General features: G+C 41.0%; 2 protein-coding genes across 2 annotated transcripts; one reads left to right on the plus strand and one right to left on the minus strand.

Annotated features, from left to right (window-relative positions):
* Positions 1-10,253: 10,253 nt before the first annotated feature.
* LOC137724897 (BTB/POZ domain-containing protein At3g19850-like) lies at positions 10,254-11,042 on the minus strand. The gene has a single exon (XM_068463548.1). The coding sequence runs from the start codon at positions 11,040-11,042 to the stop codon at positions 10,254-10,256; it is 789 nt and encodes a 262-aa protein (XP_068319649.1).
* A 4,864-nt stretch (positions 11,043-15,906) lies between these two features.
* LOC137722220 (pathogenesis-related leaf protein 4-like) lies at positions 15,907-16,661 on the plus strand. The gene has a single exon (XM_068461181.1). The coding sequence runs from the start codon at positions 15,989-15,991 to the stop codon at positions 16,478-16,480; it is 492 nt and encodes a 163-aa protein (XP_068317282.1). The 5' UTR covers positions 15,907-15,988; the 3' UTR covers positions 16,481-16,661.
* The last annotated feature ends 3,198 nt before the right edge of the window (positions 16,662-19,859 follow it).

Raw genomic sequence — 19,859 nt, forward strand, 5'->3', positions numbered from 1 at the left:
TTATTCATTCAATCTCTGTGGAGAACGACCTTACTAGAGTCATCTATATTACAATTACCTTGTACTCATGCAAGTGGTAAAATCCCTATCAAGAAATTGACGCCGTTGCCGGAGATTGGTTTAAATAATTTATGCTTATCAACTCTTAGTTAATTATTATATTTGTATATATCTTTTTATTTACTTGATTTTTATTTTTTTTTTAGGTAACAATTTGTTGATTTTGAAGGCCAATCAGCAATGGATTGGTTTGGATCCTGGCAAGGAGCACCCACAGTTTGTGCAATTTACAATTTGAATACTCATGATGTTATGTATTGTTCCCAACAGCAATATTTTCCAGAGTTTGTGCAACATCATATTAATATGAGGAACAATTTTCACAGGCTTAGGTGCGATTCCTACTCAAATTTTTATCCATCATGGCCAGAGCATCACAATTCTATGTGGGAGTGTATTCAACAACCTTTTGAACACCCTCATGCACCTGCTGATTGGGAGATTGCAGTTGAGAAATTGGCAGAGAGTATCCTGACAAGGTTTGATCAAGCCGATCAAGAAATTCATAGTATTCATAAATCAATGAAAAATCTGGAACAGCAAATTGGGCAGCTTGCATATCAGTTGGCAGAACAAGACAACAATTCCAATTCAAATTTTCCTGCTCAACCAACTGCCAACCAACAGGGTCAGAAGAGTGCTGTGCAGAACAATCATTGAGATGGAAAAAAACCTACGATACTAGGATGGAAGAACCCCAATTCGATGACTCACGCCCAAAGAAGGAAATAGCACCTGCCGATCCTAAAATTCCCACAGAACCATTTACTGCTCAAGTTTATACGCCAGACATACAATATCCCGAGGCTGAAAAGCAACCAACAAAGTTGCATGAAGGCATTGAAACTGACGAGTTGGACAGGGCAGTTCACAACAAATCAGAATCTGGAAAATCACATGGTCGGCACTTGGAGACTGTAACCTTGGATACACGACAAGCAGCTACTGATGAAATTGTTTTAGCTACTTTCACAGTGGCTTGTAGGACCCCTACACAGAAACACACATGCATGAGCTATCTATTCTCTTTCATTATTTAATCTACACTGTGGTAACGAAATTGAAGGTGGGAAGAGGGAGAGTAGTTACCTTTGTGAGGACTGGGGTCTGGAAGAGACGATATGGAGCTTAGATGTGCCTTCATTTCATGGCAGAAACTCCTCGGCCTTGGGTTGTGCAGAGACGAGAGAGTGTTGAGGTGCAGTTAGGATCGGAGCAAAATAAGAGAGAGGGGTGACAAAATGAGAGAGGAGAGCTATTTTTCATTCTAGAGAGAAATGATGCAATGCAGGAGTGCACTCATGGTGTTGGGCTCGAGGACCGCACAAGTTGAGAGAGAGAGAGAGAGAAACGGCAGCAGCTGGATTGGAAATGAGGAATGCAGCTGTTACGTCAGCTTATAGAGTTCCAGGTGTAGGGTTTTCACACAAGTGTTCTGCACGTGCAAGGCTCAGCGCCTCACCTTGTTCCACCAGGTCACGGGTTCAAATCAAGCCCGCAGCACTCTTGGATTTTTTTTTTTTTTTTTCAGCACCTTCTTTGATGCTCTCATGTCCCAGGTTCACCCAGGTGTGTCCAGTTCCATTCCCTTTATTTTATCTTATTTTTGCGTTGTATCATTTTATGGTTGTTTTGGTTGTCTTTTGTTTTATTTTCTAGTTTTATTTTTCGTCTTTCTATTTCTAGTTAATAAAGGTGGTTGTTTATTTTTATTTTATGCTGTTTTAGTTTATTTTTGCTTTTCTTCTATTTTCCATACCTTGAGGACAATGTGTGATTTAAGTTTGGGGGTGGGAAATAAAAATTTTAGGTTTTTAATTTTTATGTCAAGTTAACAATTTTCACTTTTTTTAAGTTAATATCCATAGATTATTTTAAATGTTAGACCAAATGGACATTGTGAAGATTAATCCCACATTAGAGTCTTTTCTATTTATCGTTGCTTAGATACTAATTCACAAGTTATACTTTGACAATTTGAACATTCACATCAACATGGTTTGCGGAGAGTGAGATTGAAACACTTACTTTTAGTCTAAGTTTATTTTTTATTTTTGTTTAAAGTAAAATTAGTTATTGTTATTAAGTAATAATTGTTCCATCCGAGACTTTGCTTAGTAACCGGGTCAGTCCTGCCCAATCAATAGTGATTCTCACGTCAAACAGTAAAGTCTTGGCATGGGGCAGGTGGTTAGTTGGTTTCGTAGCCTTTTCAGCTTGAGTTAGTAATTCCTCAGGGGTGTTCTCCACCTAGTGCCCTAAAGCCTTAGTGGTATGGGAATCATTGACCTAAAGCTCGGTACGTGGGTTGGATCGAAAGCTTAAGTGAACTAACATTGCATGACCACTACTGTTACTGAAAGAAAAAAATGTGTGAAAAAAAAATGAAAAAAAAAAAAAAGAGAAGAAAATTCGAAAAAGAGAAAAAAAAATATGTAAAGTTAGTACGTGTGGAATAAAAAGGACAAGTAAGGGTTTTAGTCGAGTCTCTTTAACTATGTTGGTTCACTTTTACACCAAGGGAAGTTCATGAATTCATTTCTAATTAATTCTAAATAGCTTAGACTCTGTGGTGGGATTAGTTTGAACTTTTCAAAAGATGTTTTAATTTTTAACGTTTTCTATGGATTGCAACTTGAAGATGAAAATTGTGCCTTAGTTGAGTTTTAACAAAGTTTTTATGTTTGCTAATTTTTGTCTTTGTTTTTGAGTTTTGTTTTGCTTGAGGACAAGAAAAAAGCTAAGTTTGGTGGTATTTGATGAGTCCATATTATACCATATATTTTATTCTAATCTTAGTATTAATTTATTGATTATTTAGGTAGAATTTTGGTACTTTGTTATGTATTTTCAATGTAGGACATTCGACTTCCTCTGGAGCAAAAAGTGATCAAACAGATAAATTTTGGAGTGATTCTAATTGAAGGATGTTCATGTACCTTTCAAGATGATTTTTTCAAAATTCCAGATTTTTCTACCAAGCCATTTGACCGTGGCGATGAAATTAAGGCCTAGCGGGCAGCTTTCCCAAATTGACATTTTTGGACGTTTTGGGTATTTTGGAGGTCAAGATGGCATATTTTAAGAAAGATTCCTTCTGAGGATTTGTAGGGGACGTCTTCATCTTTCAACAGACACCTTTTGCGACCAAATTGAGTCGATTTGGTCGGTCAAAAGTGTGATTTTCTGAGAAGTTCGAATTTTAGTTTAAATAGGAAACCTCTTATTTTCTGTTTTATTATTCTATTATGTTTCCTAGTTGTAGTCTAAGACTTTTTTGGATTTTATTTTGTATTAGTATAAATAAAATATTTAGCCATTAGGGTTAAAGAGGAGGAAAAAAAAGGGAGAAAATGCATGCACACTTTAGAGAGCTTTTGGATTCAAGTTTATTTTCAAGGTGTTTTTTATCCTTGTTTTTAATAATGTTTCGTTGTATGATTGTTAGTAGCTAATTTTCGTTTGCTAGGGCGAGGCCACGAGCCTTAGTAAAAATATGTAGTTTCTTTTCAATTTGCTTATGATATTATGCATGCATGTTTCAATTATTAATCACCGATTTAAACTATCTATTTGTCTTAATGCTTAGCTACCATTAGGATCTTTAGAATAGTAATTTGATGCAATTTTGGTAGGAGGTCAGTCCCTGAAATTGACGAAGGTTTCTTGTGATTAATATGTGCAAGTTCACTTATGATGAATACCACGTCTTAAGGGTTGTATGGTTTTTCAAAAGGTTTCCCAAAGCTTAATGAGTCATGCATATTTAGATTTGATATGAATACCACAGACGGGTTGCATGTTTGATACACACTCTATGTTGGGGGTCCAAGTAGGCATATATTAGGAAAACCTAACCTTCAAAATATGCATGTGTAATTCATAAGTAATTGGAAGAACTGCATAGGATTGTTAAGGTGACGGTGGAACCCTAGCTTTTTACAATTTAATTTTCAAAAATCATTTTCTTTTAGTTTATTTTATTTTGTCACTTTATTTAATTATTTTCTATTAAATTCGTTTTTATTATTTAAATCATAAAATCACCTTTTTCCAAAACTTTGTTTTAAGTAATTAATTAAGATTCAATTTGATATAAATTATTCATTCAATCCCTGTGGAGAACGACCTTACTAGAGTCATCTATACTATAATTACCTTGTACTCTTACAAGTATTTTAAGTGTTTTTATCCCTACTTTTGCAGATGGTAAAATCCATATCATGAGGTTTAGAAAAAATAATAAAAAAAAGTTGTTTGTATGAAATTACTTTGATACTCACATATTTTTTTTTCTTTTTAACATTTTTCAGTTATGTATTAAATGTTATAATTGTAATTTCAATGGTTTTTTTTGTTGGCAAAGAAAGTTCTATTATGAATATGTGGTTTAGATTAAGACCCTCCTCCACCTTGAATTTTACCGTGAAAAACTTCCCCTGCTGTTTCTAATTTTGCACTGGGGATTTTGATTTATGCAAGAGCTTTTCAACCAAAGCATCTCCATAGTGTGGAGATAGGTAGACTGTCATTTTTGAATTCAATCGCATCCCCTGTCAAATTTCTAATGAAATAAAGAATTTATTATGCAGCAACTTTCACCTCGTTTGTTCATTCTTTTGCTTTTACGGTAGTGGGAATATTGTAAAAGCCCAAATAACACACAACTTTGAAATTTCACATAATTCCAAGTCTAAAAATTCAAAGATAGTGTCAAAGGAGTCTTCTTTAGCCCACTTCATGTTATTCGGTTAGCAACTTAGGAGTCTTGAACTGTATTAAGCACGACTACGATTGGCAAACTACGGGCACTGGGACTTGGTCCCCAACCAGATGTCCAATACACCATTCGGCTTTCAAATAGATTATACAACCTAAGGATTGTGGGTTATAACATTCAAACATGGGCTCTACGCCATTCGATGGAATGATCAAAAGGGCGATTCAAGAATCTTTCGAGGGGTGGCTCTGAGTCCCGAACCCGAGTATGATTACTTCTATCTAGGACCGAGTTTTAAGTCAAGTACTTTCTGCAACTCAATGTTAAGCAGGTTCGAATGAGGCATCAAGACTGGGAAATCGTCAAGAGGAATTTTGTTCGAATGGAGCTCTGATACTCGAAAGTGCCTTAGCCAAGCTAGTTAAGCATAGTCTGATCGAAAACGTTTAGGTCTGGTGCATAGGTTCTGACAAAAGGATTTTAAAGTGTTTCGGATCCATATACAAGCAACCAAATCCTTAACGAACTTTTATTTAAGATTCACTAAGAACAAGCACGAAATTTGAATTGAGAAGGAAGTGCTCTTAGTAACACGCAATCTTTAAAATTCTAAAACCCAAATGTAAACACGAAAAGTTCCTGCAACAAGAAACAAGAATACCGTGTACAAAATATATTTTGTATTAATGATTTTGGGGTTACAATCTCTCTGTAATTTGATCCTCTGATTCTATCTTCGTAGGGTGTAGGTTTGTGGATGAGCTGTTGATCCAAAGGGCCGTCGGGGCTTGATCTAAGGATGAACAGTTGATGAACGGATCTTCAAGGGGCGTTGGGCTTGATCTTGAAGAATGGGTGTATGGGTTTGTGGATGAGCTGTTGATCCAAAGGGCCGTCGGGGCTTGATCTAAGGATGAGCAGTTGATGAACGGATCTTCAAGGGGCGTTGGGCTTGATCTTGAAGAATGGCTGTATGGATTTCTTCAAGGGCTTTTGGGCTTGATCTTAAAGGTTGATGGATGAGCGGATCTTCAAGGGGCGTTGGGCTTAATCTTGAAGAACGATTGGATGTGTGGATTTGTTGAGGTTGTTGATCCAAAGGGCCGTTGGGGCTTGATCTTAGGATGAACGGATGATGAACACTTTCTTCAAGGGGCCGTCGGGGCTTGATCTTGAGTTGGTGGAAGTTCTTCAAGGCCGTTGGGGCTTGACCTTGAAGGAGGATTTGACGAAGAACGAAGAGTGTTTTCTTGATCCTTCGGGATTTGCTTGAGAGCTTTAGAGTTTCAAGGCTTCAAGGTTTTGGTGTGATGTAAATTCCTTTCTTCTTTCTTTTCTTCCTTCTTTCCCCCCCCCCAAAATGAATGCCTTGGCTTCCTATTTATAGAATTCCAAAACTTGATTTTTAGATTTAAATAATCAGATGAAATAAATCATTTCTGCCAGGTATTGACACGTGTCCTATTTGATGACTTTTCCAATTTATTTCGATTTTTCGTTGAGTCACACGCTACATGTAAAATTTATGTGACACGTGAGCGTTGAAATTTTAATTATTGGTCAACATTCATTTCACCGAAATTTCGATGTCCACAAATGCCCCCACTTCAAGGCGCGTCGTAGACATGTGCTTGTCACGTGTAGAAGATGCGTTTTGAAGTCCCTTAATGTAGATGTTAACCCAAGGGCCGTCGAGGCTTGATCTTGAATTGAGCTGGAAATTTCTTCAAGGGCCATCGAGGCTTGATCTTGAGTTCGACTGGAAGATTTTCTGGTTTCCCCCAATCGTTGATTTTCCACAGGCTTAATCTTGAACTGGGCTGGAGATTTCTTCAAGGGCCATCGAGGCTTGATCTTGAGTTCAACTGGAAGATTTTCTGGTTTCCTCCAATCGTTGATTTTCCTTTGTGCTACTCTTGAACTGGGCAGCAGGAGATTTCTTCAAGGGCCATCGAGGCTTGATCTTGAGTTCGACTGGAAGATTTTCTAGTTTCCTCCAATCGTTGATTTTCCTTTGTGCTACTCTTGAACTGGGCAGCAGATTTCTTCAAGGGCCATCGAGGCTTGATCTTGAGTTCGACTGGAAGATTTTCTGGTTTTCTCCAATCGTTGATTTTCCTTTGTGCTACTCTTGAACTGGGCAGCAGATTTCTTCAAGGGCCATCGAGGCTTGATCTTGAGTTCGACTGGAAGATTTTCTGGTTTCCTCCAATCGTTGATTTTCCTTTGTGCTACTCCTGAACTGGGCAGCAGGATTCTTTTGGTCTCCCCCGAAGGTCTGAGCTTACTCCTTTTTTCTGTTTCTTTGTTCAATCTCTCCAATTCGTATTGAAGAAGGTTAGAGAATAGCTCAACATATGCAGTTATTGCTTGTCTCCACATACTTCAATGCATCATTTTCACTTGCCTTACTTGCTCCCCTTTGCAGAAGTGGTCCCTTCTCTGGAAGTGTATCAACCATTGAAGATGACTACTCGAGAGCAACGCTAAGTAAGCAACCAGGGAATAGCTTCCAGGCAGTCGGCTCCAGATCGGAAGACTGACTCCAAGTGCCGGTTGATTGCTTTTTTCGCTTTGCCATGCAAGTAAGAACAAGGACAAAGAAAAAGACAGGGAAAAAGCATGATATGAGATACCTTTGCTTTCAAAGAAGCAGCGAATGAATCAGCACATATATTTGTTGTGCTTGTCTCCACATGTTTCGATGTATCATTTTCACTTGCCTTACTTGCTCCCTTTGCAGAAGTGGTATTTCCTTATGCAGGTTTGGCATCTTCTCTTGTAGTATTTGTCCTCTGATGCAGGAGTTGAATGCAAACCTTGCATTTGAATGGACCATCACTTCTTGGTCGCAGCGCAAGTTTGAGTGGAGGTTCCGACATATTGCTTTCTCTGTCCTTGTCCTAGCAGGTGAGAACAAGGGCAAAGGAAAAGATAGGGAAAAAGCATGATATGAGATACCTTTGCTTTCGCCCTTGATGATATGAGATACCTTTGCTTTGGAAGAAGCAGCGAATGAATCAGCACATGTATTTGTTGTGCTTGTCTCCACATGCTTCGATCTACCATTTCCTCCTGGCTCATCTGTACTCCAGGTATCTGGTATCTTCTTTGGGGAAGAAGAAAAAATTGAGTATTTTGAGAGGCTTTGCTGGGAGTGCGCCCTCAGAGGTGAGGAAGAACTGGGCATTTTTCTTCAGGTCTGCCTTGCCATAAAAGATGAAGGTCGACATATATAGGGATTTCCCAATAGCAAGTGGTGGTACTGTTCTTTTACCCTTGTCGACAAACGTCTCTTCGATTTTTTAAACAAGCGTCTCTTCGATTTCTGAGCGAGCGCCTCTTCGAAAAAGTAGTCACGGGTGCGGCTCTGTCACCACGCTTGTTAGCAAAGGCGCGTAGTTGGGATGATAACCTTCACGTGTTTTCAACTTTGTCAGAGATCTTTTGACAAAGTTGAACGCGTTATCTGAAAAGACGCGAAAGCGTCGCCGAACTTCACGCAGGAAAATCCGGTTTTTTTTTTTTTTTTTTTGAATCGGTGGTCGTGTCGCCTTGGCTTTTTATAGAGGTATCGATTACCTCCAACATGCACACTTTGAAGATCGCCCGTTTGTGAAAATCGTCTTCGGCCCTTTTTGATTTTACTCCATTTACCCCTTCTCTTTGAACACTTTTGAAAAATGGCAAACCCATCGAACCTTAGCTTAGACTTGAGTCTCAGCAGTGATACGGGCGCGCCGCGTCAAGGTAACGTATGGCGCCCTTCTTTCTTATCTTCTAACGGTCCTCTTACAGGTGAAGACTCCGTGATGCAGGACGCCACAACAGCTACAATAGTAGCTAGGAACCTCCTCACTCCAAAAGATAGTAGGCTGCTGTCAGGACGGTCCGATGAGTTGGCCGTTCAAGAGTCCCTCGCTCTTAGTGTTCAGTGTGCGAGCTCTGTGTCCAACATGGGCCAACGCCTGCTTGCTCGGTCCCGTCAGGTGGAATCATTGATGGCAGAGGTGGAAAATCTTAAGCAGGAGATCAAACAGCTTAAGTATGAGAATAGAAGTTTGCACGTGCTTGCAAATAACTATTCGTCGGGCATGAAAAGGAAGCTTGATGAGCTGCAAGAATCTGAAGGTCGAATTCAAAGTGACCGTCAAAAGCTTGCGGCTTATCTCCAGAGGCACCTTTTTCCTGGGTCATCTAGCGTCCCACCCAGTATTGAGGCCTGGAATGCTCTAGCTTCAATGCCTCCCGCTCCGATGCCTTCCGCTTCTAGAGTTTTGCCAAGTAATGGGGCTTCACGTGAACATCCTTTGTGAAAGCTCCATCTTTTTTTTTTTTTTTTTTTTTTTTTTTTTTTTTTGTACACACTTGTAATTTCTTGGAGATTAATGGACATGCTTTATTTTATTCAGTGTATTGTGCTAAATACAGATAAAATATATACATCACCGTCCATCATCATTCCTTTTTATTTTATTTTATTATTTATTTTTTATTTTTTTATTTTTTTATTTTTTACTTTTCTTTGCTTTCGGTGGCACTGATCCACCATTCATTTATATATATATATATATATATATATATATATATTTCAGATGGTGCCAGAAGCACCATCATTGTTTTTTTCTTTCTTTTTATTATATATATTTTTTTTTTCTTTTTTGCACATGGTTCCAGAAGCACCATCATTGTTTTTATTATATTTTTTTTTTTTTTTTTTGGCATGGTGCTGAACACCCAGATTCCATCATTTTTTTTTTGTTTTATATGGTGATCTACAAGGCTGAGTTTGTGGGTGAAAACCCAGGCCGAGTCCGAGAGAAGACGGAGGAGGTCTTTGGGTGTGAGTTGACAAACTTTGATTTTGTTGATCACATTCAAAGGCAGCAGCCATGGTGGAGGTGCAGAAACAGCCAGAGCTTGAGGGTAGTGCAAAGCGTTCGAGCTTCACGACCGGCTAGTCGTTTGACGGCGGTCACTGAAGTTTCTTCGCCGATTTTGATCATGGTGGCCAGGGTAACGAGCTCGATGAGGCAAGAAATGGAGCACGGTCGTGAAGAGGAAGAAGAAGAGTGTGCATGGCAAGCGTGGCAGGGTCTTGATGAAGCGTCACCGTGCAAGGCATGTAGCAAAGTCCACACTGTTGAGGTTGAAGAAAGAGGCGATGTGCTGCTTCTTTATCGGGAAGTTCCTCCCTCCGACCAGAGATTCCCTTTTCTTCGCACCAGACTTAGTGACCTTAAGGCTCCTGTTTAGACACCTTTTGAATCAACGTTGTAGAATGCCCATCTAATGACGCCGTAGCTGAGTCACTCGTCGAGTCGAGATTCAGCGAGTTCTTGAGCGACAAGATGGCCTCAGACACGTTCCAGCTCCTTAGCAGCTTCTTCTACACTGCGGACGACTTCTTAACTCCGGCGCTGAGCGAGGCCTTTGCGGCAAAGACAGCAAGGATAAAATCGAAAAGAATTTCTCAAGACACCCAACTCCCCCGGTCTTGCAAGTGATGATGATGATGAATCGGACGATGCCGCAACAGCAGAGCCGGCGGAGGTGAAGAAAAATATGGGTAGAGGGACGGCTTTCGGGAGCTGAAGGTGAGGATCAAGCTGTTGTTTTCAGGTCCGTAAGCACCTAAAATCTGGAGGAGTTTCTCAATGATATTTGGTGACAGAAGGGCCACGTCATCGAACCACCACGCTCTGCTGGACGAGCTCGGCCTGATGGATTCCGGGGTGGAAGAGAGTCTGAACCCAGATGCAGTTTCCGATGAAGACGAAGACGAAGGCGACGTGTCAATGAGGTTGCTCACGTCAGAATTCTGAGCGATTTTTGCAAGCAGTGCAGTAATGAGTTTGTCTAAAAGACCGGACGAGTCTGCGTGGTCGAAGAACGAGAGGCAGCTCTTGAGGCAGACTAGTACGTCTTTGAACGACCACTCGAAAAGTCCCTCAAGAAAATGACTTGTTTTCTGCAACAAATTGCGGGGCGAAAGCTTTTCGGTCATGCCAAGGAAGATTGCAGAGCAGTGGAGTAGGCACACGTTTGAAATCGTGAGTTTGATTTTGCCGTTGTCGTAACAGAATCGAGAAACTAACTCGAACCCATCAGGGCCTCCCGGAAAGTCATCGATTTCGATCCTGGAATTCTTGATCTGGGAAATCGACGGTGGTGATGGATGACTCCCCCTAGCTAAAAACGGGTCGTCGACGAGCTGCACTTGCTGCTGATTAGGCTGCATCCCAGCGACGGCACCGCCCATTGAAGGATCGAAATTAGGAGGCGGAGGGAGAAGGCTCAGAGAGCCTACAATCGGTGGAGGCTTTTGGGGCTAAAACCACAGGGGAATCTCCAGGCTTCATGCCCAGAAAATCATGGAAGATGGTGTGCTTCCCCTGCCTGCTGCTCCTCTAGCTTCTGCTTCTGCGGCTGCTGCTTTTGCTGTTGGCTGCTGAGAGTTGTGGCATTGTTGTTGGGGATGCCTTGCTGGGCCATTTTCAGAACAACCATTCCATCTCCATCCCCATTCCACCACTCTGCATAGCTGCTGCTTATCTGCTAGCAAGAGAGAGACGGTGTTTTTGTGAAAAGAGAAGAAAAAGAGACCTCGATTTTCAGAAAAGGAAAAAGAATGAGGACTTCAAAAGAGAAAGAGCGAATCTTTGGGGCTCTTTTACGAGCAGAGACCGAGAGAGAGAGAGAGAGAGAATCTGCCTTTGGACTTTGATGAGGGCCTGGATTTGTATATATATTGTATATATTTCCTTTTTTTTTTTTTTTTTTTTTTTTTTGAAGTGGACAATATATATATTTTTTTCTAATACATAGTAACATATGTATTTTTTTTTCTTTTCTTTTGTAATAAAATTGACTTTCTTTAATGAAACATTTATTTATTTATTTTGATGTGACTGTACTTGAAGTTTTGAAGTTTCAAGTTGCCTACGTACTCTTCCAACGAAGAGATCAAGTCATAACGTAGTTCAAATGAATGATGGTTTTGATGATGATTTTGGTGATGATTTTGGTGATGATTTTGCCGTACACAGTTTATGCTCTTGTGGGCCAGGAGCGTTTGGTGCCGTTTGCAGTTTCAGCTCATGCAGACAAGGAGCTTTTGGCGTCGTTTGCAGTTTCAACTCGTGCAGACAAGGAGCTTTTGGTGTCGTTTGCAGTTTCAACTCGTGCAGACAAGGAGCTTTTGGTTGTCACCTTTTAGGCTCGTGCGAACGAGGAGCTTGTGGTTATCGCCTTTTAGGCTCGTGCGAACGAGGAGCTTTGGTTGTCGCCTTTTAGGCTCGTGCGAACGAGGAGCTTTTGATGGTTGTTGTTTTGTCAAGCGAGGAGTCTTGACTGAGTGATTGAAGAAGTCTTTGGGGAAGAAATCGCGCATCGTGATGGCAACGGACGATCTTTGTGTCATAACTTCATCATCCTCAACACTTTCATGTAGCTTTGAAGGTTGACGGTAGCTGTTTTCCCTTCTTTCCGATTGGTGAACTTGTGGAGGAGACCTATGTTTCTTGTGCATTTTCTTTGGAGTGACATAAGTCCATCCTTCAACTTCACTTGACTTGACTGACATGGTTTTGGAGCATGCCCCCAGCGGTTGAGGTGAAGATTTTGAGTTCAAAGAGCCAGAAGTGATGGTGGTATAGTCTGACTTCACCACATCATTAAGATCTAGCTCGATGATCCCTTTCTGAGCCAACTTCATGATGAGATCTTTTAGCACAAAGCACTTTTCCGTCGGATGACCAATGAAGCGGTGGAATTTACAGTACCTTGGACTATCAGTACGATTCATATCTTCCGGCCGTTTACACTCAGGTAGGTCGATCACCCTTTTTTCCAGCAAGTCATCTAACATGGCAACCACGTCAGAGTCGGGGAATGGATAAGTCTTCTCCTCAAGCTCCTTCAAAGTGCGTCTACATATCTCTTGATCACGAAAGCTTCGGTTTGAATCGCCTTGCCTCGTGTATGGGTTTTGACTGGAGTTGTGTTGACCGTCATTGCTTCCTTGGTGGGTTTCCACGCAGCCTTATCCACCTTGGGCCCCAAAACTTTGTCATTCTTGTAGTCGGCGATCTGTTCTTTCTTCCCATGACGGGTGATGCTTAACTCCATATCATGGGCGCGGGTGGCTAACTCCTCAAATGTTCGTGGTTTGATGCCTTGAAGGATGTAGTGTAGTCCCCACTGCATGCCTTGAACGCACATCTCAATGGCAGAGGTTTCAGAAAGCCGATCTTTGCAATCCAGACTTAAGGAGCGCCATCTATTTATGTAGTCGACGACAGGTTCATCTCTCCACTGTTTCGTACTGGTCAGCTCTAGCATGCTTACAGTACGACGAGTGCTGTAGAAACGGTTGAGGAATTCCCTTTCTAGCTGGTCCCAACTGTTGATAGACTTAGGTTCAAGGTCAGTGTACCAGTCAAAAGCGTTACTTTTCAGCGAACGCACGAACTGTTTGACGAGGTAGTCTCCCTCTGTCCCAGCATTGTTGCAAGTTTCAATGAAATGGGCGACATGTTGCTTCGGGTTGCCTTTTCCATCGAACTGCATGAATTTTGGGGGCTGATAACCCCTTGGCATTTTCAAAGCATCAATCTTCTTGGAGTAAGGCTTTGAGTACAGTACGGAGTCATGCGAGCTTCCTTCGTACTGTGGGGCAGCGCATCTAGTTGGTTGATGAGTGCGACGATCTGCAAATCCTTCTCTTCCACAGTCCGTGTAAGCTTTGCAATTGCTTCGCTCATTTGAGCCAGTTGTTCTTCAATAGAGGTGACGCCGATGGTCATGACTTGTGCAGCCAATAGACATAACTTTCCTTCAGACATCCATAGTGCTGATGAAGAACCCCATTGGCCATTTTGGGGTGTCATCTTGTGTGCCTCAATAGCATGCTTTGGTGCCCCCAGCAAGGTCAGGTGGATGACCGACTCGCGCCTTTGATGCTGCTCTTGCTTGCTTAGCAGTACCAACTTTGCAGCGGCATGTTGAGGAGTGGTTGTGGCACCAATAGATGCTCCATTTGTGGCGGAAGTGCTTATGCTTCTTCCCTTGGTGGTTGGAAGAACGGCTTGTCCCTTGCTTGATGCCATTGATTTTGGAGGTGTGCTTTGGTTGTTGTCAACTCCGTAACCATGCTCCTTCAACTTCTTTTGAGTTTTGGTGAGGTTACGTTCTTCGTCATTGACAGTGTTTGAAACCTTCTTTCCAAGATTTGAAGAGGAAGCAAAGTCATGCCTAGCCTTTGACATGAGTTCGTAGGCATTTGGGTTGAAGCCTTCTTCAGTCCTCTTAGTTGGAAGAGAGCTTGGTTTCACTATGACACCATGTTGCGCCTCCAGACGGTTGATGAGTTCGGCGGTTTGCAAGTTTTTCTCCTCTGCAGTCTTTATCAGCCTTGCAATTGTTTCCTTCATCTGAACCAGCTGTTTTTCAATGGAGGTAGTGCCGATAGTCGTGACTTGTTCTTTGTTTGAAGCCATGGACTGTGCTTGAATATCTTGAACGGAGACAGAGATGAGAGGTAGAGATAGTCCCACTGGGCGTGCCAAGTTTGTAAACACGAAAAGTTCCTGCAACAAGAAACAAGAATACCGTGTACAAAATATATTTTGTATTAATGATTTTGGGGTTACAATCTCTCTGTAATTTGATCCTCTGATTCTATCTTCGTAGGGTGTAGGTTTGTGGATGAGTTGTTGATCCAAAGGGTCATCGGGGCTTGATCTAAAGATGAACAGTTGATGAACGGATCTTCAAGGGGCGTTGGGCTTGATCTTGAAGAATGGGTGTATGGGTTTGTGGATGAGCTGTTGATCCAAAGGGCCGTCGGGGCTTGATCTAAGGATGAGTAGTTGATGAACGGATCTTCAAGGGGCGTTGGGCTTGATCTTGAAGAATGGGTGTATGGATTTCTTCAAGGGCTTTTGGGCTTGATCTTGAAGGTTGATGGATGAGCGGATCTTCAAGGGGCGTTGGGCTTAATCTTGAAGAACGATTGGATGTGTGGATTTGTTGAGGTTGTTGATCCAAAGGGCCGTTGGGGCTTGATCTTGAGTTGGTGGAAGTTCTTCAAGGGCCGTTGGGGCTTGACCTTGAAGGAGGATTTGACGAAGCACGAAGAGTGTTTTCTTGATCCTTCGGGATTTGCTTGAGAGCTTTAGAGTTTCAAGGCTTCAAGGTTTTGGTGTGATGTAAATTCCTTTCTTCTTTCTTTTCTTCCTTCTTTCCCCCTCAAAATGAGTGCATTGGCTTCCTATTTATAGAATTCCAAAACTTGATTTTTGGATTTAAATAATCAGATGAAATAAATCATTTCTGCCAGGTATTGACACGTGTCCTATTTGATGACTTTTCCAATTTATTTCGATTTTTCGTTGAGTCACACGCTACATGTAAAATTTATGTGACACGTGAGCGTTGAAATTTTAATTATTGGTCAACATTCATTTCACCGAAATTTCGATGTCCACACCAAAATGGGACAAGGTGAACGGATAAGCATGTAAAGACCTACATGTTGCAATTTGCTTGCAGACTCATTAATATTTGTTTAGATGTCAGAAGTAACGCCTTGTGCCGCGCATAATTAGAATCATAAAATTTCGGCTGTTGTAGATGAACTTGACAAGTGCTATAATTAAGCTGTAGCGTAAGGTATTTACAAAGTTACAACCATACATTGGGATGGGCGCATTTTGTGGGATAATCAACTATCATCAGTGGCTCCATATATAGCTACGGCAAAAGTTTGAAAATTTATAAATTCATTTGGTAAGAAAGGCCTCAATATGGTGATCAATGGTCATTACCTTTGACCAACTTGACGGAATTAGTAATCATAATTAGGTTTAGTTACTTTTTTAGGTGATTAATATTAGTTTCAGTTTCTTTTAAATGTATTTAAGGCCGTGTTACAATTGGCAAACTAAGCTATTTTAGTTTTGCATGGCGCGGGTGTTTTGGCGACTTGTAGGGGTTCTTCCATGGCTAAAGGTCATACAAAATAAAAAATATAAAGAATTTATTTTCTACATCCTAAAAAATAAAGAAATTCATCCTATAAATATTATCATAACTAAATACACCAACAAAGACGTACGTCTCAATTGATTTCCCATCAATCAATCGTCCCAAAATCTCTTCCAGCAGATATAATCCGAAGATTATTACGATTACATATTAATCAACATGGAAGGTTTGTGCAAGAACAATATTTCATTAGCCTTACTTTTGTTTTGCCTGCTAGGATTAGTTTGCGCACAAGACTCACCCGATGATTATGTGAAAGCCCACAACACCGCTCGAGCGGAGGTGGGTGTTGTGCTGATGGAGTGGGACGAGGGGCTAGCAGAGAGCGCCAAAAACTATGCAAACAAACAGGCCACTGGCGGCTGTGAACTTAAGCATTCGGGTACTGGTCTTGGTGAAAATATTGCAGTAAGCCCTGACGGCGACTTATCCGCTGCCATGGCTGTGGAAGGATGGGTGAGAGAGAAAGCGGATTATGATTACAGCACCAACGCTTGTGCCCCGGGCAAGCAGTGTGGCCATTACACGCAGATGGTATGGCGTGACTCAGGTCTTGTAGGGTGTGGTAAAGCGGAGTGTGCCGATGGAAGTTCCTATGTTGTGTGCCACTATGATCCGGCTGGAAATTCTGCTGGAGAGAAACCTTACTAAGTTACAAAGGAACTTGAATAAAAATCGTGTGCCTTACTAAGTTACAAAGGTTCTTACCCAAATTTGAGACTACCCACAACAATTTCAATTTGTACATTCTTAATCAACTTCACCAAGACGAATCTTAAACATGCAACACAGGAATGAATCAAATAATCCGAATATGGACCAAAACTTAAAATAGCTTACCTTCGCGTTAGCAATTGATTATTCATTTTCCAGAACACAATATATGAAATTCAATCGTTTTTAAGGGTAACGAAATTCATTGACCTCCCTTTTATGGTAGCCTATAATCATCTTCTTCTCTCTCTTCACAACCATTGTTCATATATCAATGTCAAAATTGTCTGGATACTTGTCTTGAATTCCAGAAACTGGGATTGGGATCTGGAATTGGGAAAAAAGAAATCATGTTTGAGTTGTTCTGCTAAGCATAGTATAGTGAAGTGAAATAATGTTCGGAAAACCATCAAAAGAGACCACCTGGAAGCAAGCAGAACAAACATTATGACTTCTATCATCAAAGTTGAGTAATTGATATATATATATATATATGACTCTAGGAAAATTGCAGCTCTTAAGGCAGACTTACGGCAGTGAGTTTCTAAAGGATTACAATCCGTGCCTGCATCATCGCACAGGTGATGGCAAAATATGATATCAATAAATGGAAAAAAATTCAACAGCCATCATTTATATATAGGAATAGTAAAAGTTCATTTGCATTAGCTCTGGATCAAGTTCAACTCAAAGCTACAAAAATTTCTTTCTATACCTTCAACTTATCTAAGCGTATCACACACATTAGCAAAGAAAATAATCCATTAATCAAAGCGGAACCTTCTGTACGTTTATCTAACAAATAAAACATAAAATCTCTGCACATGTTAGAGCATAAAGGCATGAAGAATAGCTTGACGACAACCTTTAAATCTTCTTGGTAGGAGTCAACTGAATTCTGAAGTCAATAATTTCTTTCTATACCATATACCACAAAGCTAATTAGCCCCATAAATTAGCTCCACTTAGAACTAGAGATTAGAGAAACCAAATGCTGGTGATTACTAAAGAGATCCTTCTATATTTCAACAAGTTCAAAAGAATAATTCACTACGGGTTCCTTCTCATAGCTAGCAGTTACATGATGAAACACATGGTGAAGCATAAGGGGTTCTTTTACGAAAGAAAATCATCGAGTAATGAGCTGCTAACATTTCAAAATAAGCACACTAGGATGCGGTTGGTAAATATTAACACGTAAACATGAAACAAAAACACAGAACACAAATACCTGCTCATAAGGTAACCATAAAGAATGGATGTTAAGTTTAAGTCTGTACTCCTAGGTCATTTACTCTGTGTAGATTTACAACCAAAACACAAATATACCACTAACAAATACAATTCCCAAGCACAAGTTGGATTACTAACTCTGGATTAGACTGGATTCCTTATTAGTGTAGTTCAGTGTTTGTTTCATACTGGGACTAAGTTAAATGAGACTAAAAGGGATTCGCCAGGACTCACAACCTCACTAAAAGTTTCAACGAGAGCCCTCGAAAAGGAAGGGACTGCTAAGACCATCTTCTTCTCTGTTGCCTTCTCCTTGTCTAAGTCCCAGAGCCCCCTCTTCCGTCTTCCTTCTCTGCAAATCTTCCACCTATTCCTCCTCCGACAAGACCCATAACCTCTACCGCCTCCGACCGTCGTGGGCACATATCACCGCAGATGGTTTCGTTGAAACCCAAATCACGAGATCTTTGTGAACCCACTAGTGGATGAGGAACATGACTGCGATGGAGGAATTTGGAAAGCCAAGAACGCCGGCGTCCACAACGGTGATGAAGACTGCGAAGTGGCTTGGGGTCGCCGCCTCAGATGCTAGGATGCTGTGACCGGCGAAGAAGATGGAGGCAACAGCCTGAGACGCTCTGATTTACGGAATTGGAGTTGGTTTTGAGACACTATTTTGACGACGGGATAGTCTACAATTATGGAATTGGTTTTCGAGGAGGAAAGTTTTCAGAGAAAAAGAAGAGATAATTAATAATAGAATATTAATAAAAAAGGATTAAATAATATAATATTAAAATTTATTAATTATCTGTTTTTAGTACGACACTGTCACAAACGTTTTACCAAGTTAGTCCAGGTTAGTCTATTCCAAGCTAGTCTAGCTTAGTCCCTGAAGCTAGTCCAGTCCGAGATAGTCCGGTGCTACAAACGTACCCTTATGGTTTGTTTTATGATTTGGATGGTGTAAACATTGAAAAAGGCATTTTTGTCTTAAAATGTTATAATTTTGTGTCCTATAGGGGTGGAACAAGTCATTCTGAGAGGGGAGGTGGAATGAAAATTCAGCCAAAACTCGTTCCGTGTGACAGCGTGTCCCACTGTCTTTGGGGTACCAAACGTGGGACGAGGGCTTTCCATCCCACTGAGTTCTATCTCATCCCACTTACTAAGCAATACTGTAACTAATGACTGAAAGCGTTTTTAATAAAAGTATTTTTGTGTTCCAAAAGCACTTAAAGTGCATTTTTCAAGCATCAGTTTTATGCTTCTTGTTGCATGAAGCAAGTGCTTTTTCCAAGATTCACTTGCATAATAAGGATTGATTCCAAAAACACTTTTATCAAAAGCACTTTTAGTCATTTTAAAAATACTTCTACCCATTGCCCTAAAATTGGTTGGTTGCCAAAGACATGGGATAGTTAGGCTTTGGGCTTATACCCTTTCCATACCAGTATTAAGATGGATGTATGGTCAGTACATTTTTGGGCGTGTCTACTATGCGGTCAATTAGCACAGACCATTCGTATGGACTAAGGGTGGGCACGGGCCGAGCCTGGCCCAAATTTGGAAGGACCTGACTGGACCCATTTAAAAAAGAGACGGATCGGGCGGGGCCGTGTGTTACAAATCTTATCATTGGAACTAGACCTAACCTGGCCCGTTTCAAACGGGCCGGCTCAAGACGGGTCCACGGGTCTTTCTTTTTTTCCTGTTTAGATCGCCTCCTGAACTTCGACTCAGTCTCCGACATTAAGACCCTCACAGTCACAATGTCATGCTCCACCACAGTCACAATCTCCAGCTTCATTTCGTTCACCATGCATAGCACATTCTCAATCGTGCCGGGTCGGGCCAGCAGCTTGTGCAACTCGAAGACCGAGTTGATCGCTATAGGTCTCGTAGAAGTGCATCTGCAACATGTTAGAGAACGAGTGATCGATCGACGGTTGGGGGTAGACTCTAAAGATTCGAGGCTAGGGCTTTGGCGAAGAAGGTGGCGACTTTACGTATGGCGCCTGTTAGTGAACCTACTAGGTTGCCAACAGAGGGTTCTGATCTACAGAATCACAAAGCAGAAACA

Source organism: Pyrus communis, chromosome 2 (genome assembly GCF_963583255.1).
Source record: "Pyrus communis chromosome 2, drPyrComm1.1, whole genome shotgun sequence".
Classification (NCBI taxonomy): domain Eukaryota; kingdom Viridiplantae; phylum Streptophyta; class Magnoliopsida; order Rosales; family Rosaceae; genus Pyrus; species Pyrus communis.